Below are 16,800 nucleotides of genomic sequence, written 5' to 3' on the forward strand. Positions count from 1 at the left end.
CAGCCCCACTTACTGTATATCCTCCCAGGATTTTTAAAATGCATATACAAGCTTTATGAGTGTGTACGTACATGTAGATTTTTGTTTGAGTGCACTAGGCATAATATTGACTTGATAAAGCTAGGAATTGCATCCAACAGACTATTCATATTACTGCTAATTGGTTGTTAGTGATGGATTTTAAAACCATTTCCTGGAAAGCCATCTCCTTTTCTCTCCCTCTACTTCCATATGTACTTTTTTACAGTATCATTTCTGGGGTTTTACCCACACTCATTCCCTCTTAGTTTAACCTATAAAAGCCAGGCACAGCTGTTGTGGTACCAGCATCATATCCACTGACTCCCTCTTTCAGATGCCCATATACCTCGTAATATACCATATACCTCCTCCCTTTGGCATATTTTTGGTTCACGGTTGCCACTACTTGCAAATCTACATCAGTTCAAATCTGTGGGTGTATGTTTCAAGGAAAGTAACAAAGATGCTAAACAAAACTTTAAGAGTTTTTTGGGTAGGAGATTGAAAAAAAGACTGTATCATAATTGAAATATTAATTGACTGCTCCAGTGTTCATTAAGCAAGTCAGATGTTAGCAAGAATCAGGCCTCAAATAAAGATTAGTAGCCAGCATGAAAAGAACAAAGAGGTTCCCAATTCAAAGGTTTGTTAACTATCAGAAGAGGGCACAACAGAAGCCTCAGTGTAATGCTGAACCAGGCATTCCAGGCTTGAGTATGATCAGTAAAACTAAATTCACTGACCGTTTCTAATGTGTTTTTAAGTCTTTGGATTAAAAGCTCTCTTTTGGATAAATCTGACAATAGTGTGTTATCTATATATCATTTTTATTCTTGTCTGGGAAGGTAAAAACAGCAAAATTCTCCCAAATTTCACATTAAGATTATTTTGATTTGACAGTCTTTTGACAACACAAGAATCGTTTGGGGAGTTTGTGAAATTTCTGACTTCCCTTTAAGGGTAATAGTGTTGAGTAAATAGATTGATTCATTATCCTCTCCTCAGCCATCTTTGTCTTACCATTTGTGACAGACTAGTCTCTGCAGAAATAGGTTGGTAGTAATTACACACATCCTGTTCTTCATAAGATAGTCTGTTATGAACATGATTGTTTAAGTTTATGCATTCATGTTAAATCTGAAAAGAAGGACATGTGAAATTAACAGAAGACGTGGCTTACGTGGGAAGTATTTATAGAATGGGGCTGCTCACATTTTATTGCTATGCTCAGGCACATTTGCAACTTTGAGGAAATTCTGGATTGCTTCATTGGTAGATACATCTGCTTCAGGACTTGTCTGCCTCTGAATTTAATATAATACAGGCTGACATTTTTTTTTTTTGACAAATCCTATTCTCACAAATCCTTTCATTTGCCTTCACCCCTTCGTATTTCTCCTGTTTAAACCCAAATGTGGAATCCTCTCCAGATGTTACTCATTTGCTCAAAATCTTGCACTGCTAGGCTATAAAATGCAAAATTAAATTAAATGATAGCCATCTCTTGGTGAGTTGTGACTACATGCAAGTCATTTCACTGTTCCATCCTTCTTTATAAAATGGGGACATTGTCCTAAGGAAACCTCTTAGGCCTCTTCTGACTCTGGCAGGGAAGAAAGCAATGGGTTATCCTTAATGATTTCTGACTGTAAGTATTAGAATGTGCCCCTGGCCTAGCTGTCCACTCTTTTGCACACACATTCCCCTTTCCTTTTTTTTCTTTTAAAGCTTTTATTTATTTATTCATGAGAGACACCCAGAGTAGAGGCAGAGACATAGGCAGACCGAGAGAAACAGGTTCCATGTGCAAGGAGCCTGATGTGGGACTCAATCCTGATCCCGGGTCTCCAGGATCATGCCCTGGGCTGAAGGCAGATGCTCAACTGCTGAGCCACCAGGCATCCCATACATTCCCCTTTCCTGTTTCTGGGTCTCAGTGGCCACCTCAGTGTCCATTCCAGGCTAGCTTGGGTGAGGCCCAGAGCTGGAAAGTGACTGTTGATTTGGGCACACAGCTGTACATCACAATATGGCATGCCATTTATATACTGCAACATCATTTGGAGACCAGAAGACCAAGCTCTTCTTAGGTCTTGGTCCAGGAGTAATTAATTCTTGACATGTTTTTACACACCTTGGTATCATTTTGCAGTTGTATATTTTACCACAGGAGTTTTGTAAAAGCCTTTTCCACACCACTAGGCTTTCCATGCACTCGTCTCTTTCATTGTGTCTATGCTTTTTGCTTCACCCAATGGCGAGTTATCCACTTGGTTAAGTTAAAACAGACCTTCTTGTGTGCCCCTCAGAGAATGAGGTTGTACTATATGAATAAGTTTCCTTGGGGTGTTGATCCATAAAGATGCTCCCTTTCAATGTCCATGAAAGAAGCCAATGTCATAAGGAGCTGAAGGAGCATAGCCACATAGAGACTGAAATTAGATTAACGGAGAAAATAACTGTCCATCTGTGCCTGATTCTTCTCCCCATTCATTGCATACTCCATTTCCAATACTTTGATGAGGGAGGACTGACACTTGACAAGAATTTGAGAAATCTAGAAACCATAATCCTACTCCACTGTAACTTCAGTGAGGCTTGGACAGGGCACTCACTGAGAGAATCTTAGCCAGGTATCTCTTATCTAAAAGCTCTGCTAACCATTGGACCAGTTCAGGGCTGCTGCATAAATAAGATAGGATAAGGGGTAAGTCCTCTTCCACCACAGCCTTTAAACCACCCACTCCCTCCCCTAACCCTCGTCTGTGATTCTCTCAAATTCCCGCCCCCTGCAGGAAGTCTCCTATATCATAGCCCTGATGACTGATCCTCAAGTCCATTGTTGAACACTACAAGTGACAGGGAGCTCTCTACCAATTTGTTGCTGTAATTATTGGGAAGCATTGATTTCTTTTCGTGGAGCCTAAATGCTGCCTCTGAGCCACCCCAAGAACCAGTTTTAGTTCTTGCCCTCTAGAACAAAATAGCTTATTCTCTACTCACAGCTTTTTACCTGTTTGTGGAAATCTATCAGGTTCCTCCTGAGTCTTCTCAAATCCAAAGAAAATTGTCCTCCTGCCTCACCACCTAATACATATTTACTGTGTGAAGGAATGAATGATCTAATGAGAAAGTGGTTTTCAGAGTGCTCTTCTTCCAGGACATCCCTTAGGATGAAATTCTTTGGACCATGTCCCACTCAAAATGTTGCTCTCAGATGTGAGAACACTATACCATAAACCCAATCTGATCATGCAATCATGACAACAACTTGTTCTTTTGATCTAGCCATTGAACACTTACCAATGCAGCTAGAAGGAAGACTAGTGAATTATTTATGTAGTTATTAAAAATCATGTTTTCAAAGGATATTTAATGTCACAATATAATAAATGGAAAAGTCAATATATACAGTATGATCCCAATTATATATAAAAACATAAATATGCAAAGGAATAATCCTCAAAGGAAATGCATTGAAATGTTACTGATTATCTATGGAGTATGTAATCATAAGTGATATGACTTTCAGTTTTATCACCTTCTTATAGTTTCCATATGAGCATGTTTTATTTATATTTATTTATTTATTTATTTATTTATTTATTTATTTATTTAAATTTTTATTTATTTATGATAGTCACACAGAGAGAGAGAGAGAGGCAGAGACATAGGCAGAGGGAGAAGCAGGCTCCATGCACCGGGAGCCCGACGTGGGATTCGATCCCGGGTCTCCAGGATCACGCCCTGGGCCAAAGGCAGGCGCTAAACCGCTGCGCCACCCAGGGATCCCTATATTTATTTATATATATAATTTTTTAAGTTAAAAATATTTTTTAAAGATTTATTTATTTACTTATGAGAGACAGAGAGAGAGAGAGAGAGAGAGAGAAGCAGACTCCCTGTAGTGAGCCCAATGCAGGACTCAATCTCAGGACCCTGGGATCATGACCTGAGCCAAAGGCAGATGCTCAACCACTGAGCCACTCAGGAGTCCCTAAAAAAGTTATTTTTTAAAAAAGATCTGAACCATTCCAAGAGCTCCTTATATTGTGACTCATTTTCCCTGGTTTTCTCTATCTGGATCCTTTCAGAATCTTCTGTCAAAATTTCATTTTGGTTCTCCCATCTCTTGAGGCATCTTGAAGCTCTCTGGAATATGATAACCACATAGTATGCTAATAATCATTCTGTTAAAGTAATTTGCATCGTAATTCTATGACAGAGGAGTTCTTACACTTACCTTTTTTATTTTTTTTTAATTTTTATTTATTTATGATAGTCACACAGAGAGAGAGAAAGAGAGGCAGAGACACAGGCAGAGGGAGAAGCAGGCTCCATGCACCGGGAGCCCGATGTGGGACTTGATCCCGGGTCTCCAGGATCGCGCCCTGAGCCAAAGGCAGACGCTAAACCGCTGTGCCACCCAGGGATCCCTTACACTTACCTTTTTAAAAATTTTTTTTTATTTTAATGTCTGTATTTCCCACTAAAGAGTTGCATGAGTAGAAAGCCACATCTGTTTTTCTCAGTGTTCCTAGAATACGAGAAGTGCTTGAAAATTAGATGTTGAGTGAATGACTGCCCCACCTGTCCACTTATTGGCCATGTGACCTGGGGCACATAATTGTGCTTCTTTACCTAGATGGGAGACGACACTTGCTTACTGACCCTACTAGGTTGTTTTGGATTTCAACTAGGATAACCTTGTCTTATCATCTTTTGTAGTAGGTTCTTGGCTTCTCAGTGCATCTTGTCTTCACAATTTTAAATCTCAAGGATCATCTGCTCCCAGGGTTTTCTGTCCTCTCGCTATCATCCTCCAGCTGTTCCTTGTTGATAGGAATTAAATCTAGTCACAGTTCACTTCAAACTCACCAGCTGCCAGTCACTGTGCTGCTTTTCTGTTCTCCTCTCCTTTTAAATATATTTTAGCTCTAATTCTCCCAATAATCCTTTAAGGTTTTATTTTTATATGCATCTGATTGATGAGGAAACCAGTGCATAAAGAGTAGCTTGGGTCCAGTCACTTCTTTGACCCCAGGCCTTGGAAACAGCACTTTGTGCCACATCAGTGCAGCAGTTCCCAAGCCACCTGCTCTGGGAAGTAGAACATAGGCTGTGGATCCAAATGAGAACCTGCAGAGGCTGGTACTGGCTAGGCACTGCTCCTCTGACTGCAGAGCCCCTATTATGGTGTGTGAGCACAGGAAGGCCTTCTTGGGACGCCATAATGCTTACCCCTACCTTTCCTTTCCTTTCCTCATCTTTTTTCAGCTTTTGGAACTGACATTTATTTTTAGAAAACATGCCAGAGAAATTCACCTCAGGACTGTCTTTCTGTTTTATGACATAAATTTTTATTGACATAATGAAATATTTTGTTCCCTCACGCATTTTAACCTTTGCCAACAACTATAAAAAAGGGGGAAAGATCTGCCCTATAGATGGCAACTTTTGTTTGAAGAGTTACAGTCTTGGGGTGCTTATGCCTTAGTGTCTGTAGGAAAAACAGGAGGAAGGTGCGGTCAGTCCAGAGACAGTCCTTATAAATGGTGTTGGCTGTCTCTCCACAGTGTCAAGAACTTGATGTGTAGCAGACAACCATGCAAGCCTGAGCAAGGGAGTTGACACCTGTTACCTTAACCCTCAAATGGAGATAATAGTAAATACTAGGATTATTGTTGAAATCATTGAAATATAATGTATATTTCAGTGCTAATGTATAGCAGTTAGTATGGTGTCCAGCACATAATAAACACGCAGGTAGGGATGTGACCGTGTTTCTGGTTGCTATTGTTGGTGGTGGTGACCAGTAATTTTCAGTAGCCCATTGGTTAGAGGTCCCAAAGCATAAAATTCCCAGAAACACTTAGAAATGATATAACCTCCAAACCTTTATAATAGGAGAGGTTATTGGAAGAAGATCTAAGAAGAAGTACCAAAAAGCTTTAAACATACAAATTCCCTTTTCAAGTACTTTGTGTATCTGGGGACTTTAGAAGATGAATGTGAAAGATTTCCTGTTTGGGGTTCTGAATGGGGCATTGTCCCTGCAATCATTAGTGACATCTTTCCAGAACAATCTTGAGAGGTAGAGAAAGGGATCAAAGCTACAGCTCTGTCCTGACTTGGCCACACCACTCAACGTAGTCAGTGAGATAGCTTGACCAACTGTCAAGCATCCAACCCCACTGGATGCCCCAATAAAACCAAACTGCTAATGCCAGAGCCTCCAAGAGTGATCCCCACAAAGTGCTACTGGGGCTACAAGCTTGCTTCTCCCTCTGACATCTGTTTTTAAGGACTACATTGCTGCTCTGACCACAGCTTACAAAGTGTTCACTTTACCTAGCCAAGTGCATCCAGGAGAGTCCTACTTCAAGGCTCTATAATTAATTCAGTTTATGTGGAAGGTGATTGAACTTTGAGAGGAAGACATGAGGAATTTTGGTTAATCACTAGGAGAAAGTCCTTGACACAGTTGATGTCATAGGAGCGTGAGTGGTGGACACAGAGTCCCCTCTTCCCAGCCGCTTAACTATTATCATATATGGTACTTCATATTGTAGATATTCATGTAAATATTTGAATCCCCAACTGGACTTGAATTCCTTGAGAGAAAGGACTTCAAAAGGACTCTTTTTGTCTCAGTGCTTTTTTTCCCCAGTGCTGATCTAAGGACCAGGCACAGAGGATCTTAAATGCCAGAGGGAGGGGGAAAAGGCTCGGTAAGGGGTGGGTCTCTCTCAAAGGTGGATAGTTGGTGAGTGAATGAGCCTTTCAGTTCTATTAATCCCCCTCCAAGTCCTAAGAACCCCTGGTTGGCATCTTAGAGCCACCTCCTTTACCTGTCTCCTGTTCCTCTCTTACATGCCCTTGCTATTAGGTCAGCTCCCCAGTATCACCTCTGGTTCTAGTTAATGACTTTTCTTATGCTGTCTCACTTTAAAAAAAAATTAGAAAGATAATTTCCAAAACAAAATGTCTAACTTTGTATTTTCTGTGCCTTTTAGGCTTTTGTTTTAGGCTCTTGCCAGAATCTCATCTATTTCTAATAATTTAAAGATGTGACTTCTTTTAGAAATATATCGTCTGAGGCTCTGAGGCTTAATGCTGTGGTAACATTCAGAAACAATAAAACAACCTTTGTCTCTGGCACCTCAGCATTCTTACTAGGTTTGGTATCCACTCTTGGCTTATAGCAAAAGGGAAAGTGTATGCTAAACTTGGCCCTCAGGAATTTACCAAATAAGTATCAGTGTTTTTTTGTTTGTTTTTCTGTGGAGAAGACACTATGTTTTAGGAGATAGATGTGGTTAAATGTCAGGGCATTGGTAAAAGTGTGACTGTGGGGAAAGAATCTAGCTGTTTGAGGGGATTATGAGGCATTGCACTAGCTTAACAGAGACAACCAGAGCATCTCGGGAGTGAAGAAGGGCCCTTTGTATGTGTTTCCTTTACAAAAGAAAAAAAAAACTATTAAAAAGGAAAGCTGGACATCAGTATTGGAGTTTTCACAGAATGATGAGTATCAGCGTGGAAGCAGGTTGGCTTGATTCCTTTGTCCTACAGGCTGCAGTGACAGTGTCTTATAACTAGGACAGGACACAGATGAGATACCTCAGTACAGGGGTATTCCACATTTTCTTTCAGGTATGTTAGATGTCTCTACTGTAGAAAAGTTACACACACAGGATGCAGCTTGGAATTAATTTTTCGTTTATATGTAGAAGGTATAGTGCATTCTGGAGATAATCTCAAGCGATGTTCATCAATTTGGCCAAGCATTAGATTGTTGGGGAGTGCATTGAGCTTGGACCCTACCTTAGATTGACTGGAATCAGAATTTTCTGTGGTGCTTAAGATTTACTGTACTAGAGAAATGAGTCTGATGTTGAATTTTTCAAAGCTTAATGAAATTACCTTTTTAAATAGTTTACATACCATTATACCAACTTATTCCTGTTCCAGAACTCTAAGAATATAGTCAGTAATTTGGGCAAAGATTTATAGAGAAAAATATACAGTAGCGTTATAGATGGTAGGAGAAAATTGGAATGACCTAAATATCTTACAGTGGGAGAGTGGTTAAATCAATTGTGGAATAGCCATAATGTTGCATGTATTCACCCAGTAAAATGGAGCTTTAAAAGGATAATAACTAAAAATATACTCATAATGTAATTATAGGCAATAAATTTCAAGGCATAAAATTATAAATGTACACAAATGGACAAATATCACATTATTTTATTTATAATGAGGTACTTAGAGATAGTCAAGTTCATAGAGACACAAAGTCGAGTGGAAGTTACCAGGGGCTGGGGTGGAGGGGGAAGGGGGAGTGAGTGTATAGTGGATACAGAGTTTTAGTTTGATATGATGAAACATTTCTGGAGGGGAGGGTGGTGATGGTTGTACAATGGTTGTACAACATTGTGAGTATATATTAAGCCACCAAAATGTGTACTTAAAAATGATGAAAATAGTAAATTGTATGTTGTGTCTATTTTACTGTAATTAAAAGAAAGACCTCTTCCCTCCAAATGCTGTGGAATGAGTGAAGGGACATGCCATTAACTACAATCTTAGCTCTTCACAAAAGGCAGCCTTGTCTCCCTCTTTGGAGAGCTCAGTTGTGTTCAATGTGAAAGAAAATTGTGTAGCTATGAAAAAAATTTTGTATGTATAAGAGGGTCTACTTTTTAAAAAACACAGAAGCATAGAGATAAATCCAAATGGTAACAGTATTTACTTTTTTTTAAAATTTTCATTCCAGTATAGTTAATATACAGTGTTAAATTAGTTTCAGGTGTATAATATAGTGATTCAATTCTGTACGTCACTAAGCGCTCATCATGGTAAGTATATTCTTAATCCCCTTCACTTATTTCAACCATCCCCCCCCCACCTCCCCTCTGGTGACCATCAGTCTGTACTCTATAATTAAGAATCGTTTCTTGGGGGCAGCCCGGGTGGCTCAGTGGTTTAGCGCCACCTTTGGCCCAGGGTGTGATCCTGGAGATCTGGGATTGAGTCCCACGTCCGGCTCCCTGCATAGAGCCTGCTTCTCCCTCTGCCTGTGTCTCTGCCTCTCTCTCTCTCTCATGAATAAATAAATAAAATCTTTAAAAAAAAGAAGAATCGTTTCTTGGTTGTGTTTCTTCCTTGGTTATTTGTTCTAGTTCTTAAATTCCATATATGAATGGGATCATATGGTATGTGTCTAGTGTTTACATATTTTTGGATAAATATCCAGTAGTGTGCACCAGTTTGTATTGCCACCAGCAGTGTGCAAGGGTTCCTTTTTCTCCACATCCTTGCCAACACCTGTTGTTTCTTATGTTTTTTTATTTTAGCCATTCTGACAGGGTGTTAACAGCATTTACTTCTAGGTGATGGAAATACAGGTTATTTTTGTTTTTTCTCTTTTAAAATTCTGTGATTTCCCCTAATAAATTTATAGTAGATGCTTAGAACAAAGAATTATTAAGAAAAATATCAAAATGTCTTCTTTCTTTGTTATCTCCACATGAAGGGTGATATTAAATATGACTTCTATTTAATAGTCCAGAATTTAATCCATCCAAATGTGGTGTGTGCCCTTCAAAAGTGTTTCCTACCACTGATCAAGATAACTTGGTGACTTACCTTTCTGGCCTGCAAAACATTTGTGGATATGCCTAAAGAGAGTACATCTCCAGATTGTGCTATTTTTTTTTTAATTTTTATTTATTTGTGATAGTCACAGAGAGAGAGAGAGAATGAGGCAGAGACACAGGCAGAGGAAGAAGCAGGCTCCATGCACCGGGAGCCCGATGTGGGATTCGATCCCGGGTCTCCAGGATCGCGCCCTGGGCCAAAGGCAGGCGCCAAACCGCTGCGCCACCCAGGGATCCCCAGATTGTGCTATTTAATGAAAACTTACGGACAATCACAGATGATCTAGGGCCAAGCCCTCCAATTAGGAAGGTGACAGTGCTGTGACTATGTTCCTTTACTTTTTGAAAGATGGCTTTCCCCATAAATGCTTTGAATGAACATTGGGTGGTCTGGGAAGCCCTTCAGCTTTATGTTCCACCAATAAATGAAAGGTGTCATTTCTGCTTTGTGAGAGGAAGGATCTGCCATCACCCAAACCAGCAGTTCAAGGTTGTCAGTTGAAGCAACAAGAAGTGACTGTAAATGATTTAAGCACTAAAGAAATTTAATGGAAAGCTATTAGGAAGCCCACAGAATCTCTAGGAATGCAAAAGAACAAAGAGAACTGATGAAGAGAAGGGAGGCTCTTCAGTTGGAACATGGGCAAGACCAGGCTACAGATCCAGTCCAGGAAGGACACAGCTGCTTCCTCTTGAGTGGTCAGCCTAGCCCTAGGCTCTGCTGCTGGTGCGTGGGTGCCACTGCCACCTTCAGTGTTCTCCCCTCTGTTGCTTCTCTGCATCTCTCATCACAGGGCCTACATTCTGAGCAGGTGCAGCCAGTTGGCGAGGCCCCCATCCACGTGGGCTGTCAGGGAAGCTGGGTACAGGAGTGTCTGGCATTGCCCAGTGTCTGTAATGGCCAGCCAGTTCTGCCTCCTGCTGAGACTCTGAAGGGGAGATGCAGGTTCAGATGCCGGGCAGCCAAACGATGGATCACTCACTAGTACAATTAGTACGTGGCTATCAATCAGTCTTGTTGATCCCTGCCAGAGGCCATCAACAAGCAGGTGATTATTCCTCTAAATGCCAGCAGCTGCTGGTGTAAGTTTGCTTCCGGTCACTTAAACACTTTCCCCAAGGGGGACTGTCAGGCTCCAAACTATATACCGATCAGCTACTGGGAGTCCAAATGCCACATGTTCCTGTGCTGCAGCTGGACTGATGGGCAGGGTTGCCTGCTCTGTGGTTTATACTTGTTAGGAGTAGAGGTGGGGATGGGTAGGGTGGAGCATGGTGAAACAGGCAACATCCAAGCATAGCAACTTGTAGAGGCCCCTTTCAAAGGCCATAGTAAGAGTTCCAAGAATGTAGTGACTTCAGAATTCAAATAATCCGATTAGCAGTGGGGTTTTCTGCATAGTTGGTGGAACAAGTTTAGGAATCAGCCCTGACTTTGGCAGCAGTTTGAGGTGACACTGTACTCTTGCCTGGGTTGATGACCATCCCAGTCCTTTCATCAGAGCTCTTTAATCATTGCCAGAGGCCTGCTATTGACTGTGATTATGATTTCTGTCTTGAATTTTCACGTCATCTATTTAATAGTCTAGCTACAGGCTAACTGGCAGCTCCAGACACCAGTGTCCCTGTGGACGCGGCTCTGGCAGGCTTTAGGGGAGTTTACACATCCCTGGAGGCAGTACAGCAAATGGTAAACAACTATTTATGTCAGGTGAAGCCAACCTGCTTCTAAGGGTCTAGACAGCAACTGAGAAAAATGCATTAGTCAAGGTTTTAATGCATATAATTTTCCAGCAAAGGTGCTTACCTGCTCCAGCAACACTAAGAACTGCATTAGGAAAGCCTCATTAGCATTTTATATCCTTTACATCCTTTAATAAACCACAAATTCTAGAATGCTTTAAAAAAATCACCTGGGTCACATAGAGCTATGGAGAGAGGGAGACTGGACTTGCCATTTTTAATGTGTGCCTCCCAACCACAGAGCTCTGCTCCTCATGCACAGCCCAGGGGGATGGGAGCCACCTGAAGACCTTTACGAGAGGGGCTCTCCACAAACTGAATCCCCTCATGATTTTATTTTTCAGACTTTTTATTTTTAAGAGAAACTTTTTAAACATGAAATCTTATTAAGAGTATTCAATCAATAAATATTCCATCTATAAATCAAATAAAATTTCTTTTCTGGTTGAAGTGATCATGGCAACCAAAGCTCACACTCCACACGGGTTGCTCTTCAAGGGCCTTGAGGCACTAATGCCATAGATACACGGCGCTCAGCGTGACTGGCCTCCAGGTGTGGACAAGATGCCCTCTGTCCCTGGCTTGGGGAGCTAGACATTGTTTGCTCCTCCAGTGTCTCACACAAATAGATACTGGATTAGTGATTCTGACAGTTTGGGAAACTCCTGCTTTGGAGGGAACAGGGGGACCTCAATATTAAACCTTTAAGCTTCTGTTCATCAACCCACATGCTTCTACTTCCATTTCTGTTTGAATGCTTTTTATTCTATGTAGTCATAAAAAGTTTCTGGCAAACTCATAATTTTGAGACAGCTGGTGGTTGAAACCATTTCTCTATGGAGGAAACTAGATGTTACAGAAATAAATGTTTTTGTGTTTTACTATGGGCTGCCTTAAATCCATTTGGAAAGTAGCTGGGGTGTAAATAGTGAATAAGACTAAATGAAGTTATATGCAAATCAGAATAAAACCACTTCCAGCTAACTGATCTGGCAGAGGATGAGAAGGTAGCCATCAAGGCTCAGAGGGATTCCTGGTGGAGGATGAGGAAAGGAGATTCACAAAACAATCTTGTTTGTTATATAGTTGTTTTTCTTTATTCTTCTACGATGAAGGAAAAAAGAGTTCTGAAAGCAAAACTGAGAAAGCAAACTGAAGTGTCCTTCCTAGATTTTGACATGATAGAGTATGAAGTGATTTTGTGTGTGTGTGTGTGTGTGTGTGTGTGTGTGTGGCTGATACAGAGAAAAGTTAGGTAGAGGCAGGCACTGAGGTCAGGCACTTTCCATGCCAAATTAAGACTTGTGAGTAAAAGGTAAATTGACAGGTACCAAGTAAGACAGGTATTAAACTATATCTCAGACATTTCAATTTTAACACCTTCTTAAAAAAGAATTGTCTCTCACTTGGTAGAGTTGCATGTGTTTATTAATAAAGCTATATTTTTATGGTAAATTGCTCAAGTATCTTCGTACTCTGCTTGGGCCACACTTCTATAGCCATTGCCATACCTTTGGTGATACAGTACTTAAAATTGCAGGGCAGGATTTGTTATGGAGGATTCTTTTACAGGTTAGAAAATCTCTGTCAAAGGTTAGATCTCTAAAATGAAGGACCTAAGCCTCCTACTTGGCAGTTGTTTTTGGTGGGAGAGTAAATGGGGAGTGCATACTCTATGTTCCCCAAGGCCTTCTCTGGGGATTGAAGGAGGGCCCAATAAATAGAATTTATCCTGCCCAAGAAAAAGCAAGATAGACATTGGAGTCAGGATTTGGAGATTGAAAAGATCTTCATTACTAATAAAGAAGATGTTGTAGTGTGCGGTTTATATCTGTGAGCAGACAGGGTTCCTAATACTACACCTGAGGATTAGACCTCCTAGTGACAGGGGTGCAGGACACCCCAGCTCCTTTCCGTGGAAGGATTAGAGCAGAACTTGAGTTCTCTGTCCACAGGGTGGCTCCAAAGAGAAAGGGAACAGGAGGAGGAAAGCCAGTTACCAAACATTCCTGGCTCCCAGCCCCTGGGTGTCGCAGCATGTCTTTTTTACACGGTTCCATCTATTGTGTAACTTGGGTCCCAACAGCTTCAGAGTAGTAGTGGTAAGCATGGTGTCTGATAAGTGTCACTGTGTTTCCCCTGAAAATACCCACCTGAGCCCCTATGTGTTTGCTGGGTGCCCCAGGGCCCTGTGGTGCAGAGTGTGGAAAGTGCCACCTCATCCAGAACTCAACAAAATTATACCACTGCTTGTCCTCTTGGAAGAGTGGATGAATAAGAGTGGAAAAGTAGCCAGAAACATTACCCCAGTGGGGGTCCTCCACATGGAAGAAAACTTTAGGAGAAGGAAGACACCTATTCTTGTGCCACCTCCCCTGCTCCCCACTCCTGTCACCAAAGCTTCCAGGTTTCAGCTCAGTTACCCCAGAGCTGATGTAGCTTCCCAGCCTAGGAGACTATGTAGAAAGTGGAGAGAAGCTGCACTTTCCAGCATTCTTAGTACCAGATACATCTCTGGAAGGGAAATGATGCAGAATGAGGTGATAACCCCAGGGGCATATGCGGAATACATTTCTACAGCCTACCCTTTCAATTCTGTATGCCCTGAGGTCAAATATTATGAAGGAGAAACTTATTTTTATTTAAGTTAGATGCAGACTGTCAATTCTGTAGAGCCTCCGAACACAAGTTTTTCTTTACCTATAGCTTTAAAAGGAAGGGAGTCTGCAGTGAGAAAAGTGAATAGTTAAGCCTCTCATATATTATCTGAACCCAGCAATAAAATGGCCACTCCTTTATAATGCAAAATTTCTGTTAATAATGAAAGGTAAGAGTCATAAACCACTAAATATTTCCTGTGTGTGCCCTCATTGAAACCATAGAACCATGCCCAGTCTGCATTTATAGCTTGATTGGTCAAGTGTGCATTTCCATCAGTTTGATTGGCCTCATCAGTAAAATACCAGTATTAGCAAAACACAAATTGCTAAATGTGCAAAAAAATTACCAAAGAGATCAAGTATTTAATTCATTTGTATTAAAATTTTACTATGTGATACCCAATACATACAAATTTAAGAGTTTGCAAACTATGTCTATGAAAACATTTTACTTGACCTTGTGGATAGATAACTCAGGTTCTCCTCTGCTTCCTTCCCTGCCAAATAACAAAGCAACTTTGAGGATGGACTTCAGGGTTTGCTCTGAACTACCGCCTTAGGAGGGGGTACTACTGAGTAGAAGACATGAAGTGAAAAGATTGGTTATGAGGTGCCACCGTGGATGCCCGTGGAAGGAAGAGGGTGGTCACTTAACGGGTGGCCAGCAGAAGCATGCCTCTCTGGGGAGGTCAAAGGGTCTTCTGAAGAGGCCTGCTGAGCAGCACACACCCCTCCCGGCCTCACCTGCTATGCTGCAAGTGTTCCTACCTTTCCTTTTCCCTTGCTGCTTTGTCACAGCCTGCTGACTAGAACATCACTCTGTTCCTCCCTGGCCCCATTTACTCCTGTATGTCCCAACTCTTACTCTCCTATTCAGCTTCTCTCCTCCAGAGATTCTGACAACTTAAAGGAGTCTCCTTGGAGGCTCAGTTTCCTTGTCAGTAAAATGGGAATAATCAATAATCTCTGCCTTCTTTGTGTAGTGATTATAAGGATCAAGTGAGTTGTATGTTACAGCATTTGGTTAACTGCAAAAATGCTATTATAAATGTCAGATGTTGTAAATCATGGGCTAGTCTCTTCAGCTAAGGAGTTTCTGCGCATATTTTAGTTACCCTCCGAACGATTCTTTGTCAAGTAGCAAATGTAAATGCGCTGTTTTTTTTCCTGCTTGGCTTATGGTGGCTCCTTTGCAACTTTATGATGTAGGCTGAATCTTTAAGTACTCCTTTGGCTCATATCTCTTCCCCTGAACACCCATGCAAGATCATAATCCATAAAACACAGAGGCAATAACTCCTTTTAATTGCCAGGAGTTCATCATTTGCTAAGTTCTAAATGCAGTCACTTAGGCACTTGCCTTGAAAAGCCTGTCTATTTCTTCCACAGAGCCGAGACTGTGTGAAACTGGGCCCTCCTGCTGAGGGAGAAGTCGTCCAAGTCAAGTGGCCTGATGGCAAACTCTATGGGGCAAAGTATCTAGGTTCAAATGTTGCTCACATGTACCAGGTGAGTGCTGTCCTGTGGAGATGCTTGATGGGATGGACAGGAGAAGCCAAAGGGCAGATGTATATGCATTGTCCTGCTGATCAATAAGCTACATGAATTTGGAGCACCTGTTATTTTATAAAGGCAGCAAAGATTTGATCTCTAATGACCCAGATATTTGAGTTTTATTATCAAGTTCAACACTGGGAAATGAATAGCATGTGAAGGATGGGTTTAATTGTAAAGAATATAGATAGGCTACAAAGATAAGTGGCTGGATGCTTTCTTGTGTGTACATCATGTGGAGAGAGACTGGCCGATTTATCTCACCATAAGCCAAGACAGTGATGGCTGTTCATCAGCCAGCAGCCCCTGAATTGGTGGATTTTGCCTGAGAGACAAACCCCCATTGGGTGTCTCCTCAAACCTAAATCAGTCATGCATGGACACAGTCGTGGCCACCTAAGCTTAGAGGAGTGCTTATTTTATGAAAAGTACAGCAATTGGTTGGATATTCACTCTACGTATTACTAAAGAGTACATATACAATTGAATGATGAAAATATTTTATCCCTATCAGAGACGAGAATGATTAAACTCTAACAAGGAAAACGACATGGACGGCAGCTGTGTATTTATGTTCCTTCAGGCTTTAAAAAGGAGCACCCTGACTAGAATCAATATGTTGTAGTACTTCCAGTAGCCCAGTGGCAGAAATCAACATTCTCAAGCTAAGCAGTAGAGTAAAAACAGGAAGAGTGAAGTAAAAGAAGAAAAAGTAAGAAGGTTCAGGCATGTTAAGTTAAAAGCAGCTGGTGGATGATAATACTGCCAGTGTCAGCACAGAAATTGTTCAAAGACTGATAAGGGGCAGAAAGAGTACATTTTAAGTACTAGAGCACAATGTAATTAAAGGAGTTGGAAGAAGTAATTAAAGGAGTTGAAAGAAGTTTCAGGAAACTTGAACATTTTTTAAGGTCTAGAAAAACCCAAGGTGAGTAGGGTGGGGAGGACATTTATATGTATAGTGTGTATGTGTGTGTGTGTGTGTGTGCGCGCGCGCACGCGCGCACTCGCTCTCACGTGTGTGGTAAAGGCTATATCCCTCTTTGTCCTGTGTTAAGTTGCAGACTCAGATCATTTATAACACGGTAGGTGCTGGAGCTTCTTTGTATCAGAATGTCCAGAATTAGGCAAAAATCAAAAGACAGACAATTAATACT

General features: G+C 41.1%; 1 protein-coding gene across 7 annotated transcripts in view; it reads left to right on the forward strand.

Annotated features, from left to right (window-relative positions):
• Window positions 1-16,800, forward strand: part of KDM4C (lysine demethylase 4C) — a 408,440-nt gene that overhangs the window by 384,593 nt on the left and 7,047 nt on the right. For all 7 annotated transcript variants that reach the window (XR_003129808.3, XM_025432517.3, XM_025432515.3 and 4 more), the window contains one exon: window positions 15,479-15,598. Coding sequence is in view for 6 of the 7 variants with exons in the window: in XM_025432517.3 (XP_025288302.1) it covers window positions 15,479-15,598 (120 nt within the window). In the remaining variant the exon portion in view is untranslated. The remainder of the gene's footprint in view (window positions 1-15,478; window positions 15,599-16,800) is intronic.

Source organism: Canis lupus, chromosome 11 (assembly GCF_003254725.2).
Source record: "Canis lupus dingo isolate Sandy chromosome 11, ASM325472v2, whole genome shotgun sequence".
Taxonomy (NCBI): Eukaryota; Metazoa; Chordata; class Mammalia; order Carnivora; family Canidae; genus Canis; species Canis lupus.